This window comes from Podarcis muralis, chromosome 2 (genome assembly GCF_964188315.1).
Source record: "Podarcis muralis chromosome 2, rPodMur119.hap1.1, whole genome shotgun sequence".
Classification (NCBI taxonomy): domain Eukaryota; kingdom Metazoa; phylum Chordata; class Lepidosauria; order Squamata; family Lacertidae; genus Podarcis; species Podarcis muralis.
In genome coordinates, this window is record NC_135656.1 from 97,900,912 (window position 1) to 97,920,829 (window position 19,918).

General features: G+C 43.4%; 1 protein-coding gene across 2 annotated transcripts in view; it reads left to right on the top strand.

Annotated features, from left to right (window-relative positions):
* The window catches only part of SUCLG2 (succinate-CoA ligase GDP-forming subunit beta), a 220,217-nt gene extending 201,179 nt beyond the window's left edge, over nt 1-19,038 (top strand). Inside the window, exons 10-11 of one of the 2 annotated variants that reach the window (XM_028719446.2) lie at nt 862-982; nt 17,354-19,038. In XM_028719446.2, coding sequence (XP_028575279.2) covers nt 862-982; nt 17,354-17,469 — 237 coding nt within the window. In that variant the 3' untranslated portion in view covers nt 17,470-19,038. Of the gene's footprint in view, nt 1-861; nt 983-10,550; nt 10,697-17,353 lie in introns of those variants that run through there. The other variant, XM_077925056.1, reaches the window with a different exon arrangement.
* The last annotated feature ends 880 nt before the right edge of the window (nt 19,039-19,918 follow it).

A 19,918-nucleotide genomic window follows, 5' to 3' on the forward strand; every position in this document is an offset into this window, starting at 1 on the left:
TCTCTGATACTCAAATATGAGCTCCTGGAGCTCATAAAGATCTCCTTAAAGAAAAGGCAAGCTTTTCCAGCTCAGATTTTAATTCAAGCTAGAAAAGAATTCTTGGCTTGCCTGCCGAATTCTCAATATCCCTCCCCACTTCCCTTCCAATTAGAGATGCCAGACCAGTCCTTAAAAGCCACACTCAGAAAAAATGTCAGGCGCTTGTTAAAGCTTGCCTCTCAATAGGACCTGGAGAATAATCACTGCCTTCCCCTATGCAGTGTAACAGAGCTATGTCACTGCTTTACATTCCTTCGAGCAGGGGTGGCTAACCTATGTCCCCTGCAGTGGTTGTTGTTGGACTCCAAATCCCATCAGTCCCAGCCAAAATGGCCAGTAGTCATGGATAATGGAATCTGTAGTCCAGCAACATCTAGAGGGACATAGGTTCTCCATCCCTGCTATAGGGAAAGAGAAGAGGAAGTGATATATCTTTTTTCTCCAAAAGGAAAAGTGGCTTTTGAGAACTGTAGTTTTCCCCAGGGCCACTTTGGCGGCAAATAGGACAAAGGGTGAGGACAACTTCTGAAGTCTAATTGGCTCAGAAAATAAGCTTCTGACTTTTGAGAAAGCAGCCAAACTTCTATCTAAGCCTGTCCAATTCAGACTGCGGGGAGTTCACCCATTACTGCATAATATTGAGAAATCTACATTAACTTTTCCAGCACACTATATGTTGAATCTCACAGGCTTCCACTGGCTCAGGTCATATCCATCCACTTCTAGTAGTAGCTGCATCTACTGCTACTGCCTTACGCCTCCATTTTAAAAGGCACACGTTTTAACAAATTTGACAGCATGTTTCTTTTTCTCCCCCAGGTTGAAGCAATTCTGGTCAATATTTTTGGTGGGATTGTCAACTGTGCCATTATAGCCAACGGCATCACCAAAGCCTGCCGAGAGCTTGAACTGAAAGTGCCTCTAGTGGTCAGACTTGAAGGTAAGTTTGAAATCTACAACATTCCTTTGCATACGTTGACCTTTTTTATTATTATTAGGGTTGCACACCTACCACACATTCAGTTCTGACTCCAATTCAGTGGTTCAGAAAGGAGCAACATTCAGAAGCCTCAGGGTCTCAGTTTGATTCAGAAGAAAAGAAACTTCACACTTCCCTCATTCACTGTTGCCCATAACTTATTTCTGTTTGACAGAAGTGGATAAAATTTGCAAGCATATTAAATGCCCTTCTGAGTGGATAAATTTTGACAAATTACTGAAAATTCTATCCAGCTTTTTGTGTGTGTGCTGGGGGCCTTTGAAACGAGATTTCTCTCTCTCTCTCCCTCTCTCTCTCTCTCTCTCTCTCTCACACACACACACACACACACAGACACACACACACACACACAGAGAGAGAGAGAGAGAGAGAGAGAGAGAGAGAGAGAGAGAGAGAGAAGGAACAGTACAGTGGTACCTCTGGTTACATACTTAATTCATTCTGGAGGTCCGTTCTTAACCTGAAACTGTTCTTAACCTGAAGCACCACTTTAGCTAATGGGGCCTCCCGCTGCCACCACACTGCTGCCGCACGATTTCTGTTCTCATCCTGAAGCAAAGTTCTTAACCCTATTTCTGGGTTAGCGGAGTCTGTAAACTGAAGCGTATGTAACCCGAGGTACCACTGTACATAACTTGTTTAATTTTGTGTGCATCCTGTAGAGAGCATCCTAGAGCAGATGTGGGTGAGAAATGTAAGAAGAGTCCTGTTGCACCAGACAAAAACCCTGTCTAGTCCAGCAACCTATTCTCACAGTGGCCAACCAGATGCCTATGGGAAGCCCACAAGCAAGACCAGAGTGCAACAGCCCTTTCCCCCACTTGTGATTCCCAGCAAATGGCATTCAGGGCTCTGCCCTCTGGCTAACAGCACCTCTGACAGTGGAGGTAGAGCGCAGCCATCATAACTTTTAGCCATCGATAGCCTTATCCATCATTCATTTATCTAATCTTCTAAAGCCATCTTGGTGGCCATCTCTCCAACTTGTGAAAAAGGTCCTCGGGGTCTTCCAGAACATCCCTTTCATTGAGGAAAGATGCCCCACATGTAAAGATCTCCAATGTTTTACTCTTTCTATATTTCATTTTTATTTTGGGGTTTTTGGATCACCGGAAGCATCGTTTTGTTACAATCTGCATCTGAACAGCACTATACTTGTAGGCCAAAATCGTGTGACACCAAACATCCACCCTCAAGTTTCGTAATCATTGGCTGATATGCATGTAGATTTAGTTTCTTTAATCTTCCCTTGTAGCTGATCCTCCATCGCAGACCCTTAATCGTATTATCTGCTCTTCTTTGAACTTCCCAACGCGTGGAACGAGATTAAAATTAATTAAAATTAATAATTCCTTATTTTTTTATGGAGATACTGGAGTCCACAGATACAATAAAATACATCTTCATAAGATGGTGAAGAGGGACCTAGTGTGGTTTGTGTTTTCCATTTGGCACATTCCCCCCTAACTTAAGGTTCATGATTATTCCCATAAATCTTTACAGATTTGTGCCCTGGACTTTAAAGACTATTTGCCCACATGCAATGTATTACAAATGTCTGGATGAGTAAAGTTTTAATCAGTCAGATCTGTCTTGATTTAGCTGGATTTTCTGGACAAATCTTTGTTCCCAGCTATATAATAATTACCAGCTGTTTTACCAGTGGATAAAGAAAGGATTATTCTCCCGTTTGAAAATGGTAACTTTATAATTACATGTATTTTCTTGCTCGATAAAAGAGAGAAGAGAGAGAGAATGAATTTTCTAGCAGAAAAGCCATTTCTTTTTTTTTAGGAGCCAGGTTGACTAGAAGAACTGTGTATTTTGCATTTTAACTTGAAGTAGTCGTTTGTGCTGGGAAAGAGCAGCTCCCCGTTAGCAATTTTTTGTTAACAGGATTTTCATAGCAAATAGTTAAAAGTATTGGATTAAAGCCAGCATTGCTCACACAAAGTATAGACACAATTGCAAAATAATACAGGGTTTTTCCTCAGTCATGATGCTCTGGGTTGTATCCAACTTAAGTTCTACTCAGAGTAGACCCATTGAAATTAATGAGCCTAAGTTAGCCATATCCACAACACACCAAATTTCTATATCTTCATTCGTTTTAGCGGAAGCAGTAGTTCTGATTGCAGGTGTACTTTTATGCAGGGACACACCTGTTCCCTCGTATTAAATGAATAAGAAATCTCCTTAATACACCACTGAATGAATAAACAAACCACAATCTCTTTCTCTTTAGTTATTCTGTGTCCAGGGCAGCTGTTTACCAGCTCCATCTGGTACGCAGGCTGAGATCCTACCTGCCCACAAACTGTCTCGCCAGAGTGGTGCATGCTCTAGTTATCGCTCGCTTTGACTACTGCAATTCGCTCTACGTGGGGCTACCTTTGAAGGTGACCCGGAAACTACAACTAATCCAGAATGTGGCAGCTAGACCGGTGACCGGGAGCGGCCGCCAAGACCACATAACACCGGTCTTAAAAGATCTACATTGTCTCCCAGTACGTTTCCGAGCACAATTCAAAGTGTTGGTGCTGACCTTTAAAGCCCTAAATGGCCTCGATCCAGTATATCTGAAGGAGCGTCTCCACCCCCATCGTTCAGCCCGGTCACTGAGATCCAGCACTGAGGGCCTTCTGGCGGTTCCCTCATTGCGAGAAGTAAGGTTACAGGGAACCAGACAGAGGGCCTTCTTGGTAGTGGCACCTGCCCTGTGGAACACCCTCCCACCAGATGGCAAAGAGAAAAACAATACCAGACTTGTAGAAGACATCTGAAGGCAGCCCTGTTTAGGGAAGCTTTTAATGTTTAATAGACTATTGTATTTTAATATTTTGTTGGAAGCCGCCCAGAGTAGCTGGGGAAACCCAGAAAGATGGGCGGGGTATAAATAATAAATTGTTGTTGTTGTTGTTAGGGACCAATTCACATAAACTCAGTGCATGTGGCACACCAGGATCATTGTCATCCCACCTCCATTTCTGCCTCACTTAGACCATGCATTGGTGTAACATATGCAGATGATGAACATCCGCCTATTACAGTATGTAGATACCAGATTCCCGCAGAAGACACTACAAGGCAGTTAAAATTCGACATCTGACAAACGCAGGTGTTCAGCTCCAGAATAAATGGTTGATTCAAGCATGGTGAAAATGCCTTTGAGCACATTTCCCTGCTGTTCCACATCAAAATTTTGTTATTGATTTAAGACAGGCTTCCTCAACCTCGGCCCTCCAGATGTTTTTGGCCTACAACTCCCATGATCCCTAGCTAGCAGGACCAGTGGTCAGGGATGATGGGAATTGTAGTCTCAAAACATCTGGAGGGCCAGGGTTGAGGAAGCCTGATTTAAGAGGCACCTTTTTGAGTAATCCATGCTTAATAGTGAAGGTATACATTTTGGACTCGGACGGATACATGCTACAAAAGATGGGGCATGGAATACGAGTAGGGGAGCTCTAGTGAAAACAAGCTGAGGGACGTTACTAACTGTCCCACTGCATCAAGCAAGGCATAGATTTGTATGTGGCTTCATGGCAGCCAGATATAGAGATGACGAATCCCAGGACTAATTGCTAGGCGAGCAGCTGTGCTACTCTTTAGCCCTGTTTAGGTGTGCAGCGCACACCACGAGGCGTAGTGAGGATCAAGCCCCATCGCACCCCCTTGCCTAGCCCAGCCACTTTCCCCGCCTTGCAAAGACAAACGTGAGGTGGGGAGCCTGTTGTGCTTACAGAGGTTCCTTGCACAATTTAGGATCTCGAGAGGGAGGGTCTCTGAATCACTTGGTGATCCACCACAAGTACAGCCAGAGCCCTGCTGCAGACACTTCCCACCCAGTACATGGAGGGTAGCAGGGCTATGTTGTTGTTGTGGGCATCCGTCTGTCAGTGGAGGAGTGTGAAGTCAAACCATTGGAAGGTTGCAGCGCCTGTTGCGGCTGCAGAGACCAATGCTGTTTTGTTGCAGCTGGGGCAAATGACGGCATCCAGTTGTGCTGCATGCGCCATGGTGTTTCTTCTCTCCTTCTGCTCCTCCCAGCAATCATTCCTCCTGTGGTCACTGCTATGGATACCGTACTTTTCCATGTATTGGACGAGGTTTCCCCCAAAAAAGATCACGTTCAGAAATGGGAGGGCGTCGTATTATACATGGTCAGTGCACTTTGTTGATGTGGGATTGGTCGGTCTGCGATGTCTTTGGTGGCTGCGACAAGTTCTGGCGTCTATTTGTTTTTGCCATGGTAACAGGGCTGGCATTTTCTGTTTTTTTGGCGGGGAAGAAACAGTTGATAGGCGGCTTTTGTGGAGCGTGGGCAGCAGCACTGCTCAGACAGGTGAGCAGTTTTCGGCAATAGGTAAAGGCAAAGGGACCCCTGACCATTAGGTCCAGTCGTGGCCGACTCTGGGGTTGTGGCGCTCATCTCGCTTTATTGGCCGAGGGAGCCGGCGTACAGCTTCTGGGTCATGTGGCCAGCATGACTAAGCTGCTTCTGGCGAACCAGAGCAGCGCGCAGAAACGCCGTTTACCTTCCCGCCAGAGCAGTACCTATTTATCTACTTGCACTTTGACGTGCTTTCGAACTGCTAGGTGGGCAGGAGCAGGGACTGAGCAATGGGAGCTCACTCCGCCGCGGGAATTCGAACCTCCAACCTTCTGATCGGCAAGCCCTAGGCTCTGTGGTTTAACCCACAGCGACACCCGCGTCCCCTACATTTTAGGGGGGGATATTTCGGCATTTTATACATCCCCCTAAAAAAAAGCTCAACAAATCTACCACCACCACCCCAAAAAACCTGGACAACCCTGGTCAATCATCCACAAAAAAAAAAAAACCTGAACAGCTCTGAGCAATCTCCCCCCATTTTCTTCAGTTTGAGTCCCCCAAAATAGGGGTTGTGTTATACATGGGGGCATGTTATACACGAAAAAATATGGTATGTGACTTGACTGCCTGTCTCTAGGCACTGCGATCACCTGAAAGGGATTCCCACCGCAGGGCTATGTAATGGGGATGCAATGGAGGGGGGCGGAGCTAAACTATGCATACCCACTTCCCCCGTATATGATACTAATTGTGTGAATGCCTAGACAAGACTCTTGACTACTTCCCAATGCCACAGTGCTCAGCACAGTATCATACCACCCAAAATAAAACAGGCCATATTTTTGCACTATCCACTAATATCTTACCCAACTTCTTCCATTTGATCAAATCATCCATTCAGCTACCTAATGTGCACCCATCCAGTTTAACTTGTGTTCCCCCTTGTCCTCCATTCAAAACAAGGGCCAGCTAGCCACTGGGCGTACAGCGGCCTTGTGCAAATGGCACGTACCATTCATACATGCAGGTCTCACTATGCAAACACTCATTATACGAACCTTCAGTTGTCAACCTGGTCCCTACCGCCCACTACTGGGCATTTCAGGGTTCTAGGTGGGCGGTAGGGGGTTCTATGGCTTCCATCAAGCACTGGTGGGCGGTCAGGAAATTTTACCATCAGGAAAGATGCATCAGGGGGCAGTAGGTATAAAAAGGTTAACTACCTGGTCTGAACGATGGGACCTGCATTCGTACAAATCAGCAAGCAATTGTTCAGCATCCTGAACAATTCTCTCAGCGGGAATGTGAGTGCGATCTCTCCTTATAATAATACTGTTGTTTAGGGCAGTGTTTCCCAACCTTGGGCCTCCAGCTGTTTTTGAACTTCAATTCCCATCATCCCTGACCACTGGTTTTGCTAGCTAGGGATGATGGGAGTTGTAGTCCAAAAACAGCTGGAGGCCCAAGGTTGGGAAACACTGGTTTAGGGTTTTGCTGGACTTTTTAAAATCGTTTGGGAATTAAACTTCCTTGGTTGGGAACACAGTAGAATTTTCCCCACAGGAAATAATGGAAATGCTCAACTTGCTATGTAAATATTTGCCCTACGAACCGTTTCTCAGGAACGAATTAGGCTTGCATAGCGGAACCTAAGTGTATATGGATCTGCACTGCCGATCTTGTGCTTCTCCCCCTGTTTTTGTATAATTGTTTTACTCTGTGCAGCATCTTGCATGAAAATTTGACATGTTTTTCTTTCTTTTTTTAATCTCTCCATGGATCTGCAATAAATGTTTGGGAACGTATTCTTATAATTCAGGACACTTATCTGAAACTTGAGAAATGAAAATTCACAGACATTTGCCATATCTTTCATCTTCAGATGCAAGTATGCATCTAAAAGTAACTTTACTGTGCCTTCTAAAAGTAAAATTGATAAATAAAAATAGTAAATAAATGATGTGGAAAACAGATGTATATTTGTCAGGCCATCAGTGGCCCAAATTTGTTTGGTGCCCAGCTCCTCAGCGTATTTAATAAAACGGTCCATCATTTTGCCCCACTTTGCAAGAGTTAAAATTTGAGGGAAATCTTCCCTATTATCCGGTGTGACTGGAGTAAGGCAGTATAAATCTCTCTTCAAATCCCATGCCTTTTCTCTGTCAAACTTGCTTTCGTGCAAGCGAAGTGCAGATTATTTTGATAGCTTTGCGTTGGAAACCTGTTTACAGTTCTCTAACACCATCCAGTGGCAGGAGGTTAATGCTGGTTTAGTTTAGAGGGGGAAGCTTCTCCCCCCCCCCCCCCCAAAAAAAGCCTGCTTCTTGAGCTTTCTAGGTTTCAAATGTTTCAGTCTTTGCTATGCTTTCTGGTGATATTCTCCTTCATGTCTCAAAATAAGCAAGGTTTATCAAATTCCTGTGCTTTCTGGCAGGAACGTGGCACAAACAATTGGTTGCTACCATCCGTTTTAGTTCATGGAACGCTTTTAGCTTACATTTCTGTTTCTTGACATCCTTGAAATGTCTCCTCTGATTTTAAATAAACCTCACCATGCTGTGCATAGTTAATTTTGCTCAAAGTCTATTTATTGCCTGTACATCATTAGCCTGTTTCATTTCCGCAAGACAGTTTAATTCAAGTGTTTGCTTTGTGCGACTGATAATCATATGAACTACTCACACGCGTTTATATTCCTCGTGAGAACACACGACTTTGTCCATTTTACTTTTTTTGCATGGAAACTTTTACTCACATCAATTCTGTTTACTGTCCTTTGTAGAGCTGCATGTAACTTTTGAGTAAAAAATTATAATAATGAAAACCAAAACACCAGAGAGGAGATTTAAAAAAAATAAAATGGTTCGGATAAAACAAACCGCTGATTATTCCTTGCCATTAGTGAGAATCTTTACTACTTTCCATTTTCACTCATTTTTAATGGCAATAATAATAATAATAATAATAATAATAATAATAATAAATTTTATTTATACCCCGCCCTGCTCGGGGCAGCTAACAACAAATTTTAAACACTTAATTGTAATACAACATAGAAGCAGCATAAAATACAGTATAAAAGCATGAATAACAATAAAATTCAAAGTTCAAAAATCAATTTGGGGGAAATCCATCCAATAAGCATTAGCTAGTCACCGGGGCTAGCTGGCTGAATTAGTCCTACTTGGGCCAGCGAGGAGGCCAGGGGAGAATTAGCTGTGGGGTCTCAGAGCGGGTAATCTTCATAAAAGTGGAGGGGGAGGGAAGAGAAGGGAAGAGAAATAAAAGATCAGGCTGAATTCAAATTAAAGGCCAGGCGGAATAGCTCTGTCTTAGAGGCCCAGCAGAAGGAGGTTAAATCCTGAAGGGCCGTAGTCTTGTACGACAGAGCATTCCACCAGGTCAGAGCCATCACTGAAAAGGCCCTGGCCCTGGTGGAGGATAGTATGACTTCCTTAGGGCCCAGGACCTCTAAACTATGGTTATTCATGGACCTTAAGGTCCTCTGCAGGGCATACCAGAAGAGGCGGTCCCATAAATACGAGGGCCCTAAGCCAAAAAGGGCTTTAAAGGTCAAAACCAGCACCTTGAGCCTGACCCTATACTCCACCTGGAGCCAGTGGAACTGGTAAAGTACTGGGTGAATATGCTCCCATGGCAGGGACCCCGTGAGGAGCCTCACTGCTGCATTTATAGAAATCTAAATGTTTTCTGAAGAAGCCTCATGGCCCAAGTTCTAATACTTTACACTACTGCACCTACTTGCACTGCCAGTTTTGTGTCGTCATGAATTTCAGCTCCAGTGAATATCCCTTCTGCTTCCTGTTGGGATACTATCCATATTGGCCTCCTTGCCATTTCTGTAGATGCAGAACTTCCAAGAGTATCGCCTGCACTAGGAGACCACTATTGAAGTCACTGTGCATTTTGCAAATGATTTCCGCATACAGCTAGAACAAGACATGCAAAGAGCCCTGCTAGTTCAGCACTCTGCTCTCACAGTGGTCAACCAGATTCCCATGGGGAAAGACATGTATAATCATTCCTGTTCCAAAGAAAGAAGGGCAAGGGAATCATAGAATTGTAGAGTCGGAAGGGGCCAGAAAGGACATCTAGTCCAGCCCCCTGCAATGCAGGAATCTTTCGCCCAGAGTGAGGCACAAACCCCTGACTCTGCAATTAAGAGTCTCATGCTGGACTGACTGAGCCATTTGGGCATGAGTTTGCTGTCCCTTGGCAACTTTTGAGGTATACTTGCATGCCTGGGTCAGAACTGTCATTTAGCCAAGTACAGTGGTACCTCGGGTTACATACGCTTCAGGTTACAGACTCCACTAACCCAGAAATAGTACCTCGGGTTAAGAACTTTGCTTCAGAATGAGAACAGAAATTGTGCTCCAGTGGCGCGGCGGCAGCGGGAGGCCCCATTAGCTAAAGTGGTGCTTCAGGGTAAGAACAGTTTCAGGTTAAGAACAGACCTCTAGAACGAATTAAGTACTTAACCCGAGATACCACTATAGTTGGATAACACAACAGAACTCCCCTCCCTTTATTTCTCCTGTGTGCCCCCTGTCCCGCACTCAAATCTGCTATGGAAAAAAGGTTAAGTAAAATCTCGGAGCAGATTTGGGGTAGGTGCAGGTGGTTTTCCATTGCACAATGCCATTTCACTCATGCAATGACTTAGTTGCATACAAGCCCAAGTGTCTCTTGCCCTGCTCATATTGCTCTCCCACATGTTTTAGAAATATCTCATCTATGTAGCAGAAATAATCCTTTATGGTTAACAGCTAAGGGGTGTCATTAGAAGAAAGCTGCTAGTATAATTAGCTTTCTTTTAGGAGGATCTCATTAACATTCCCTTAAGCATTTTGATGTGGCAAAATGAACAAGGAATTTGGTTTAGGGAAGGCTGTCGAGTAAGGAGGGAGCAGGGCACTAGTGTGGTTTTAGACGTACTGTCTTGATGTTTCATGATGTTTCAAAAGTGTGAAGCCTGTAATGCACCAGAGTGATCTCTCAGTGACATTTCCCTGAAGACAGCTCCAGCAACCATCTTCAATGTATCGCAAATTGTAGCCATGCAACTCAGTTTTGAGGCCTGCTAGCATTAGCAAAGTGACACAGGTGGCACTGTGGTCTAAACCACTGAGCCTAGGACTTGCCGATCAGAAGGTCGGCGGTTCGAATCCCCACGACGGAGTGAATTCCCATTGCTCGGTCCCAGCTCCTGCCAACCTAACAGTTTGAAAGCATGTCAAAGTGCAAGTAGAGAAATAGGTACCGCTCCGGCAGGAAGGTAAACGGCGTTTCCGTGCGCTGCTCTGGTTTCGCTGACCACATGACCCGGGAAAACTGCCTGCAGACAAACGTCGGCTCCCTCAGCCAGTAAAGCAAGATGAGCACCGCAACCCCAGAGTTGTTCATGACTGGACTTAACTGTCAGGGATCCTTTACCTTTACCTTTACCTTTACCTTTACCTTAGCATTAGCAAATAATTGCTCAAGTGCTGACCACTATTTGAGCACAATGCCACCACATGTCATGAGACAAACCCAGGGTTATCAGAACCTTAAAACAATGGGTTCAAATTAGCAGAAGGAAGATTTTGACTAAGTGTTAGGGGAAACTGATGGGGAAAGCGATTTAGCATTGGAACAGGTTGCTCAGAAGGTGATAGGCTCTTTTATTAGAGGTTTATTGGCAGAGGCTGGATGGTCTCCTGTCAGGGAAGCTGTATTTCCTACTTTGATAGGGGGTTGGACAATTTGGCTTTTGAGGTGCTTTCCAACTCTGATCTGTGATACTCCAGTTTTTCAACAATTTCATTTCAAAACCTGCTTCAATATCTTGGTGGAATGCGGGAGGACATTTCACACAGTACATTGGATGTATTTGTGGAGTCTTTTTCTCTCAGAGCATATTGTTCATTCCCTAAAAGGAGCAGGGGAGTTTCATGATTCTCAGCTGCAGTTGCCTCTGCGATTTTCAGTGTTCCGAGTACTCAAACATGAGAAGTTAGAGAAATTAGTGTACCGGAGATCTAAAAGCTACTCGTTCATGGCTCTTTTGCACAAGTAAACCACTTTACCTGGTGAATGAAAAGTTCACCTAAGATTTTATGTGAACTGAAGACACTGAAAGTCAATATACTGCAGGAGGGATTCTGTATTGTTGATACAAAAGTTGGCAAAGGGGGATATCAAGAGCAGGAAAATAAAATCTTTAAATCCCTCTATGAAAGTATAAAAAGAATTTGGCACACACACCCAAATTAAAATGATCTTGATGCAATTTGGAAGCTTAAATTGGTTCAGCATCTTATCCCGTTTAAAAATTCCCCATTCTCGTCCTGAAGTGACCTGATTATAATTTATCTTCACATTCTGTGGAAACGTCCTGGCATATTCATGAGCATAAGCAGTAGTCTCCAGAATGACTAACATCCTTCTGCTCTCATTTAGGATTATCTCCGATTAAAAGGGCTGAAGCAGCACAAATTGTTAAATATTGAGATGACATTAATTACATTCTAGTGGCAAAGGAAGAGGGAGTTAAGGTCAAAACTGTGTTTGTCTTTTGGAAGCTGCATTGGGACTGCATTATGTGTGCAGAAAGAAAACAGGGCAGAAGGAAGCTCTGAGCACTTCCAAGTGATAGTTTTTCAGAGATTGCCAATTATCAACAAAAAGTGGCCCAGATAAGCTCTTCTTTGGAAGAAGTTTCCGTGACCTTATTTCTGTGTTTTTCAGCACACTTGGTGCATAATCAAAGTAAAACTTATTGTAAGGTTTTTATGTATACCTCTCCAGATCGCCGGCACTGCATGCCAAAGTTCACTTTCCCTTTAAAATGTTGCATCAGAAGTCCCTTTTGACTAGAGCTGGCCTGAAGTCGCCTGATTGCATTTTAAGACTCCACAGGGCCTCACTACACATTCAAGAATTTTGTTCAAGTTGGAGCTATCCCAGTCTTTTAAATGTCAGATAAGTCAATTCATAACTCTTGAGTGTTTTGTGGCAATTAATCATAAGAATAATTCCCTGCTCATGCACAGTCCCAAATGGCCGCCTCCTGAGCTTGCATACTCCCTCTCAGCCTCTCCTACTGAGGAGAAATTCAGAAGCTTTCCTCTTCCCTTACCCATGGTTTATCTTGCCACCAGGTGCAACAAACTGTGGTTAACAGTAACTCTGGGTAGTTTCAAACATGTCATTTTGAAACACTGTTCATGAAAACTGGCTTCTTTAAACAAACCATAGTTGTTATTAACCACAATTTTCAGTTTGGGCAGCATGGGAAGTTTCTGTTAACTAAAAGCAGTCACATGGGAAGAAAGGGTGAGCGGAGCATGCAGTCCTCAATGAGAGGGCAGGCTTGTGCACATTGTGCTAAACTATTTAAAAATCGTGATGGGGAACCTGTGGTCTTCCAGTGGTTTTTTGCACAATGGTGCCCATCATCTCTTCTCATTGGTCATGCTGTCCGAGGCTGATGGAAGTTAAAGTTCAACAATGATGCAAACATTGTGATATTTGATTGAATATTAGATATAGATATAGATAGATATAGATATAGATGATATAGATATAGATATAGATATAGATTCTGCACTAACTGTCCCAATATCAATTGCCTTTTAGATAGAATGTATTAGCCTTGGTTTTTGTGTGCCTGCATTTTGTAACCTCCGTGCTTTCTTCCTATTCTGTGTGAACATTGCCTAGCCTTCTAGACCTATCTGACCCTAGAAAGGGAAATGATTATTGTCAAAGAGGTATGTGTTGAGTTCGCATCTGGAAGGCAACGGGTCATTCAGCCCTGGTTTAAGCATTCAGCAAGACAGAAGAGCACAGCAGTGAAATCAGCTGAATTATACAGATAGACCCTGGCTTTGTTCTCTGATGACTTAGTTGGAATTTCTGCCAGGTAGAGACAAGCCATGGCTACTGTATGATAGGAGGTTCCTCTGCTCCATCCCGTTTTTGAAAAAAGTATGCTGACTCCACATTCACCACTTTGACGCTAAGGGATTGTTTTTTCAGTTTCCCTCCGTGCATCACAATCAAGCAGTTTTGATTGGAGGTAAATGAGTTGAATCAAGATAATCTTTTCATGGGTATATTCAGTGCAAAGGTGCATTTAGTACATTACTATAACAAGAAGTATTGCAAGTTTGGCGATACTTTGAACAAAGAAACAGGCTAAACCTATCACAGTGGGTGGTAAATGACTAATATAAGTGGTCTTCAGTGGTTTTGTTACTTACAGTTCGAAGCTGAGTAAACACTATTGAACTGGCCTTCCTGCAATTGAGATGGAGAGATTTTACCTGCTGTTGGGACTGTGAAACCATTGGCTCTTAAACTTAAAGATCGATGTTCTCGCTCACATGCAATTTGAGGAAAAGATTTTGCAAGAATTTTTCCATCCGCCACAATTAAGATAATTCTGCAGCTCTCTGGTTAGTGGTGATTTAAGCCACCTACTAATATTCCTGGTACGTGAAACTCATTTCATCCAATTGAAATGTAGTTACTTAACGAACGGGCATAAGCCTCTGCTTATTTTGTGTTCAAGTGTAGAAATTGAAGACCCACAGAGAATTGAACTTCTTGAGCATCCGCTCTGAATAAAAATAAGTCTCTCAACCAGCCTTCCCCCAACATGATGCCCCCCGCAGATATTCTGTACTACATCATCTCTAACCATTGACCATGCTTACATGGTCCAGCAGGGATGACGGGACTTGTGGTCCATCAGCATCTGGAAGATCACATTCCCCATCTCTAGTATAAATGCATAGTAGTAGACCAGCTCCTGTAGGGCATAGGCATTTGAATAATACTTCATTGGTGCATATTTATTGAGCCGCTTTGATGCTTGTTGCACTTGTTGCATAAGACTTTGCCAGCCAGCCCTACTTAACTAGAAGAGCTGCCGATCACTGGTAGACCATTCAGAAGGTCCCTGGTCCAACCTCTGGCATGTCCAGGAATGGCTGGAAAATGTCCCCAGTCCAAAACCCCGGAGAGCCTCTTCCAATCAATGCAGACAATGGACTTGTCTAAAACAGCTCTGTATGTTCCTGCCATCCTGACTTACATGGGGGAAATATATCTGTTCCACGTTATACAGCCAGACACTGATCCCCTTCCCGTTGATTTATTGCCACGCTTTACTGCTCCAGGAATGAAACATAAAGGTGACTGTCCTCTTTCTAGCTTTAGTCCCAACATAGACGTGTGGATATTTTACCCAAGGCCCAAATGAGGTCTCCACTCCCAGGATGGTTCCGAGACGGCACTTGTCATTTTTGTATTGATCTTCCTTATTGACGTTCAGTGCCTGTGCTTATTAAAGCCTCCAGAGCTTGGGGGAGGGGGGGAGCACCTGTCTCAATTTCTGACAGACCTTTTTGTCTTGTGCATTGCCCTTTCTGCTACCCCGTGAAAGGTGCCATCATTGTCAGGAGATGCCCAAAGCGCATAGGAGGCTTTTGGGAAAGCTGGAATTTGTATGATCACTCTGCCAGAACATTTCAACTGCGCCTATCTTTTTTCCAGCATTAATGAGCAAAGAGCTACAGGATGTGAGCAGCAATCAGTCATCTCTTTTAATTAATCTCCTCTCATTTAGCTATGCATGTGCCTTTATAGGAGCTTGACAGAGTGTAACGCACACTTCCCTGAAATGTCTCTCTTAATTTATGGCATTTTTTTTTCAAAGGGGAAGCAGTGCTGCTGTTGACTGAACATGAAGTGTGCATCAGCTAATGCGGCTCTTACTATTCCGTCCTGTGCACATTTACTCAGAACTAAGTCCCACTGTCTGTTAAATTAAGCTTACGTCCAGGTAAATGTGCACAGGATTGCAACCTTAGGCTCAAAAGTGTGTTCTGTTGTTCCAAGGAACATGCACTGCATTGCAGCAACCTTAATCTAAATCAGTGTAGGGAAAAATTAGCCCTCCATATGTTGCTGGACTGTGACTCCCAACGTCTCTGCTCATTGACCATGCTTGCTAGGGCTGATGGGAGTAGTAGCTTAGCAATGTCTAAAGGGCCCAAAGTTCCCTGCCCCTAACCTAAACAATTTACTGCTGAGCACATATTGGCCTGTTTTGAAGATACAGCAGGAGGACCTTTTACTCAGCAGTAGAACATATACTTTGCATGCCAAAGGTCCAAGGTTCAATCTTTGGCATCTCCAATCAAAAAGGTTCTACGAGAACTTAGAAAACTTGTTGTTGTTTAGTCAGGTCCGACTCTTCGTGACCCCATGGACCACAGCACGCTAGGCACTCCTGTCTTCCACTGCCTCCCGCAATTTAGTCATGTTGGTAGCTTCGAGAACACTGTCCAACCATCTTGTCCTCTGTCGTCCCTTCTCCTTGTGCCCTCCATCTTTCCCAACATCAGGGTCTTTTCCAGGGAGTCTTCTCTTCTCACGAGGTGGCCAAAGTATTGGAGCCTCAGCTTCAGGATCTGTCCTTCCAGTGAGCACTCAGGGCTGATTTCCTTAAGAATGGATACATTTGATCTTCTTGCAGTCCAGGGGACTCTCAAGAGTCTCCTCCAGCACCATAATTCAAAAGCATCAATTCTTCTGCGATCGGCCTTCTTTATGGTCCAGCTCTCACTTCCATACATCACTACTGGGGAAACCATAGCTTTAACTGTACAGACCTTTATTGGCAATGTGATATCTCTGCTTTTTAAGATGTTGTCTAGATTTGTCATTGCTTTTCTCCCAAGAAGCAGGCGTCTTTTAATTTCGTGACTGCTGTCACCATCTGCAGTGATCATGGAGCCCAAGAAAGTATAATCTCTCACTGCCTCCATTTCTTCCCCTTCTATTTGCCAGGAGGTGATGGGACCAGTGGCCATGATCTTCGTTTTTTTGATGTTGAGCTTCAGACCATATTTTGCGCTCTCCTCTTTCACCCTCAATAAAAGGTTCTTTAATTCCTCCTCACTTTCTGCCATCAAGGTTGTGTCGTCTGCATATCTGAGGTTGTTGATATTTCTTCCGGCGATCTTAATTCCAGTTTGGGATTCTTCCAGCCCAGTCTTTCGCATGATGTATTCGGCATATAAGTTAAATAAGCAGGGAGACAATATACAGCCTTGCCGTATTCCTTTCCCAATTTTGAACCAATCAGTTGTTCCATATCCAGTTCTAACTGTAGCGTCTTGTCCCACATAGAGATTTCTCAGGAGACAGATGAGGTGATCAGGCACTCCCATTTCTTTAAGAACTTGCCATAGTTTGCTGTGGTCGACACAGTCAAATGCTTTTGCATAGTCAATGAAGCAGAAGTAGATGTTTTTCTGGAACTCTCTAGCTTTTTCCATAATCCAGCACACGTTTGCAATTTGGTCTCTGGTTCTTCTGCCTCTTGGAAATCCAGCTACCAAATCAGGCCATTGGAGATTCCAGCTAAACATCAGAAAAAACTTTCTGACAGTACGAACTGTTCGATAGTCTCCCTCAGGAGGTTGTGGACTCTCCTTCCTTGAAGGTTTTTAAGTGGAGCTTGGATGGCCATCTGCCATGGATGCTTTAGCTGCGTTTCCTGCATTGCAAGAGGTTGGACTAGATGACTCCTGGGATCCCTTCCAACTCTATGATTCTATTCTTCTACCCCACGCTCAGTATTGTATACACTGGCAGGGACTCTCCAAGTTTCAGAAGATTGTCCTTGAAGTTGTATTTCTGTGGCTCTTGAAGCCTTAACAGACCCCGTCTTTGTGTTTTGAGATTATCTGTGCAGTCATGAATACTGGAAACCTGCTGAGTTGTTGTTGTTGAGTGTGTGTGTGTGTGTGTGTGTGTGTGTGTGTGGCGATTTCACATCAAAATGTTCATTAGGTGTAAAATAGGATCTCCATTCGGTCTCCTTCTTCCGGACCTGCAAAATCTAGAAGGCCAAAACTGGAAGTTAACTTTTCCCCTCCTCTTTCTCCCACCAGGGACAAATGTTCATGAAGCCAAGCGCATCCTGACTGAAAGTGGGCTCCCGATCACCTCCGCAAGTGACCTTGAAGATGCTGCCAAGAAGGCAGTGGCCAGTGTGACGAAGAAATAGAAGACACTTCCAGCAAAGGACTTTATATAACATACAACATTCCCCAAGTTGTCTCAAATGCATATCTTTTAACCAGCCAGGAGTAAAACTCTATTTGGTCAGCCTAACCTATCCATAATAAAGTACAAGTTTTTTGGTGTATAAAAAATAATAATTGTTTGGAACTTCACACAGAGCTCCTGTTGTTCAGTGATATTTCACAATGGTCCACGAGTACAATATGATGAGTAACCACTATCTATTTCCACTCTGGTTTCTTCCTCATATAATATGCCATTGTTAGTGACTTGTAATTTTTGTAAGGTGTTTTGGTACATCTTTAATGTCCTGGAGGGATAGTAGAGAATGGTTCAGTCTTTATTGGTCATCATGGCCAGGATCCAAGGAAGCACACAATGGGAATTTTGTTTCTCAAAAATAGCAGCCTTCCAACATGGCAAAAAACTTTTGAAAGTGTCACAAATGCCATTTGTGATAAGACTTGCCAATTGAATTTTTAAAAGACAAAAAAAAAAAAAAAGACTCCAAATTGGGTATGCCCAAAAGCCTTCAGGGTGTAAGATACAGCTTTCTGAATCTTGGCCATTTTTAAAAAAAATGCTTTTCCAACTAGGGCTAGAGAAATGGTTACATTTATATTATGTCATTTGAGCCAAAATAACAGGAATTGGATTTTTCACTTAGAAGATGTGTACCTGTTTCACACATGCCTTAAAATTAAATGTTTGTGCTTTGATATCCACTGTATACCTCACATCAGAAGAAAACTCAAAAATGTAGCTGTGTGAAACCATATTGATATATCATATCATGAATGAATGAGTTTCTCGTGTGAATACTTAAGCAGTGAAGGGTGAATGCAATGCATAGTGCCATGTTATTTTGATAACTGTGTGTCCACTTAATACTGACTGTGACCTTCCTAAATCAATGTGCATTGTTGTTGGGGAATCGACATAGTGTAATGAAGATCTTTTTGTGGGGGAGGGATGACATTTCTTCAAACATTTATACTGTTATCCCACTGAGATTAGTCAAACCTGCCTAGTGTGAGCTGTCAGATAACCTGCCGTCATTAAAAAGAATGTGAAAAAATATATAAACCATAATGAGAATTATTAGGGCATAATCTGGCTTGAGATAAGAACTTTCCAGTTCTGTTAATTGCAAAGAAGGTATTAATAATGTGCTTCATTTTCATTTTGCAATAAATTGAGCTTTCAAGTACTTAACGTTGGCTTTATCGTGCCTTTGATTTGTGGAAAATATGTATGCAAAAAAGGTGCAGAAGCTGTTGAACTGATTCAATAACCATTATGCTTATTTCACAATGGAAAGATTTGTTTTTTTAAAAAAACACAACTGGAATGTTCACTGTTGAAATCTACTTTGTTTTCGGTGCTGGTAATTCACACGAGCTCTACAATAAGGAAACAGAAGTATACGCCACATTGTCTAACTAACTTAAACCACAAATGTATGTGCCGAACTTTTTTTGTTTAATGTTCAGGAAAGACTATTGAAACTAATTTAAGTGAAAATTATCTAATAAATTTTTCATTGTTAATATCTCATTAGTTCCAATTAATGCTGTGGGTTTGTTTTTTTATACAAGATTCTCATGAATTCATAGGCAAACCGCCAATTCCAAAGCTGTGTTGGACCCATACTAGCAAGATGGGAGGGAATCTCTATTTTCTCTCCACCCCCCACTGTAAATTCTGATGCTCCTCTGGGACACACTCCCAGACACCACAGAATTGCACCATTAATGTTAGACCACACATTTTTTCACACGCAGAAGGTTCCAGCCTCTGCATATAGGGCTGGAAAAACCCTTCTGACATCTGGACTGGCTGGATGTAATGGATTGGCTAGACACAAAAGAGTGATGGGATGCACCAACCAGGAAACCCCCAAGGGAAGAAGGCTCAGAGCCAGGGAATTGGCAGTGGGACAGTGATGAGTGGTCATAGGAAGAAGGAGCAGACTGAGAGGAGGAGGTGTCAGAAGCTGAAGAGGTAGCAGGGTTTAGTGAACAGGAAGAGGCTACGGCAGAGATCGGTTCAGACTCTGACTCTGAGGCTGGAGAGGAGGGCAGCCAAGAGACGGAGCGGAGACAGGCTGCGCCAGGGAGTCTCCCCCTTGGTCTCCTAACGAAATGAGAGAGCAGAGGGTGATTGTGCACAGACACAGCATGAGACTGCATGGGAAAGACCCTGGAGAGGAGGATTCCAGGTGGGCACTGGGAAGGCGGCAACCTTCAGTCCTCACAACTGCTTCATTGAGGCAAGACCTGGGAAGAGTTGCTAAGAACACTAGGCCTGAGCTGTGGCTTGTTTCTTTGAATAAAGATTTAATTGCAGGTGATCTATTGTTTTTGTTGCTGACCTATGCCTGACTCTAACCCCGAGACCCAGTGTGGTGTAGTGGCTAAGAGCGTAATCTG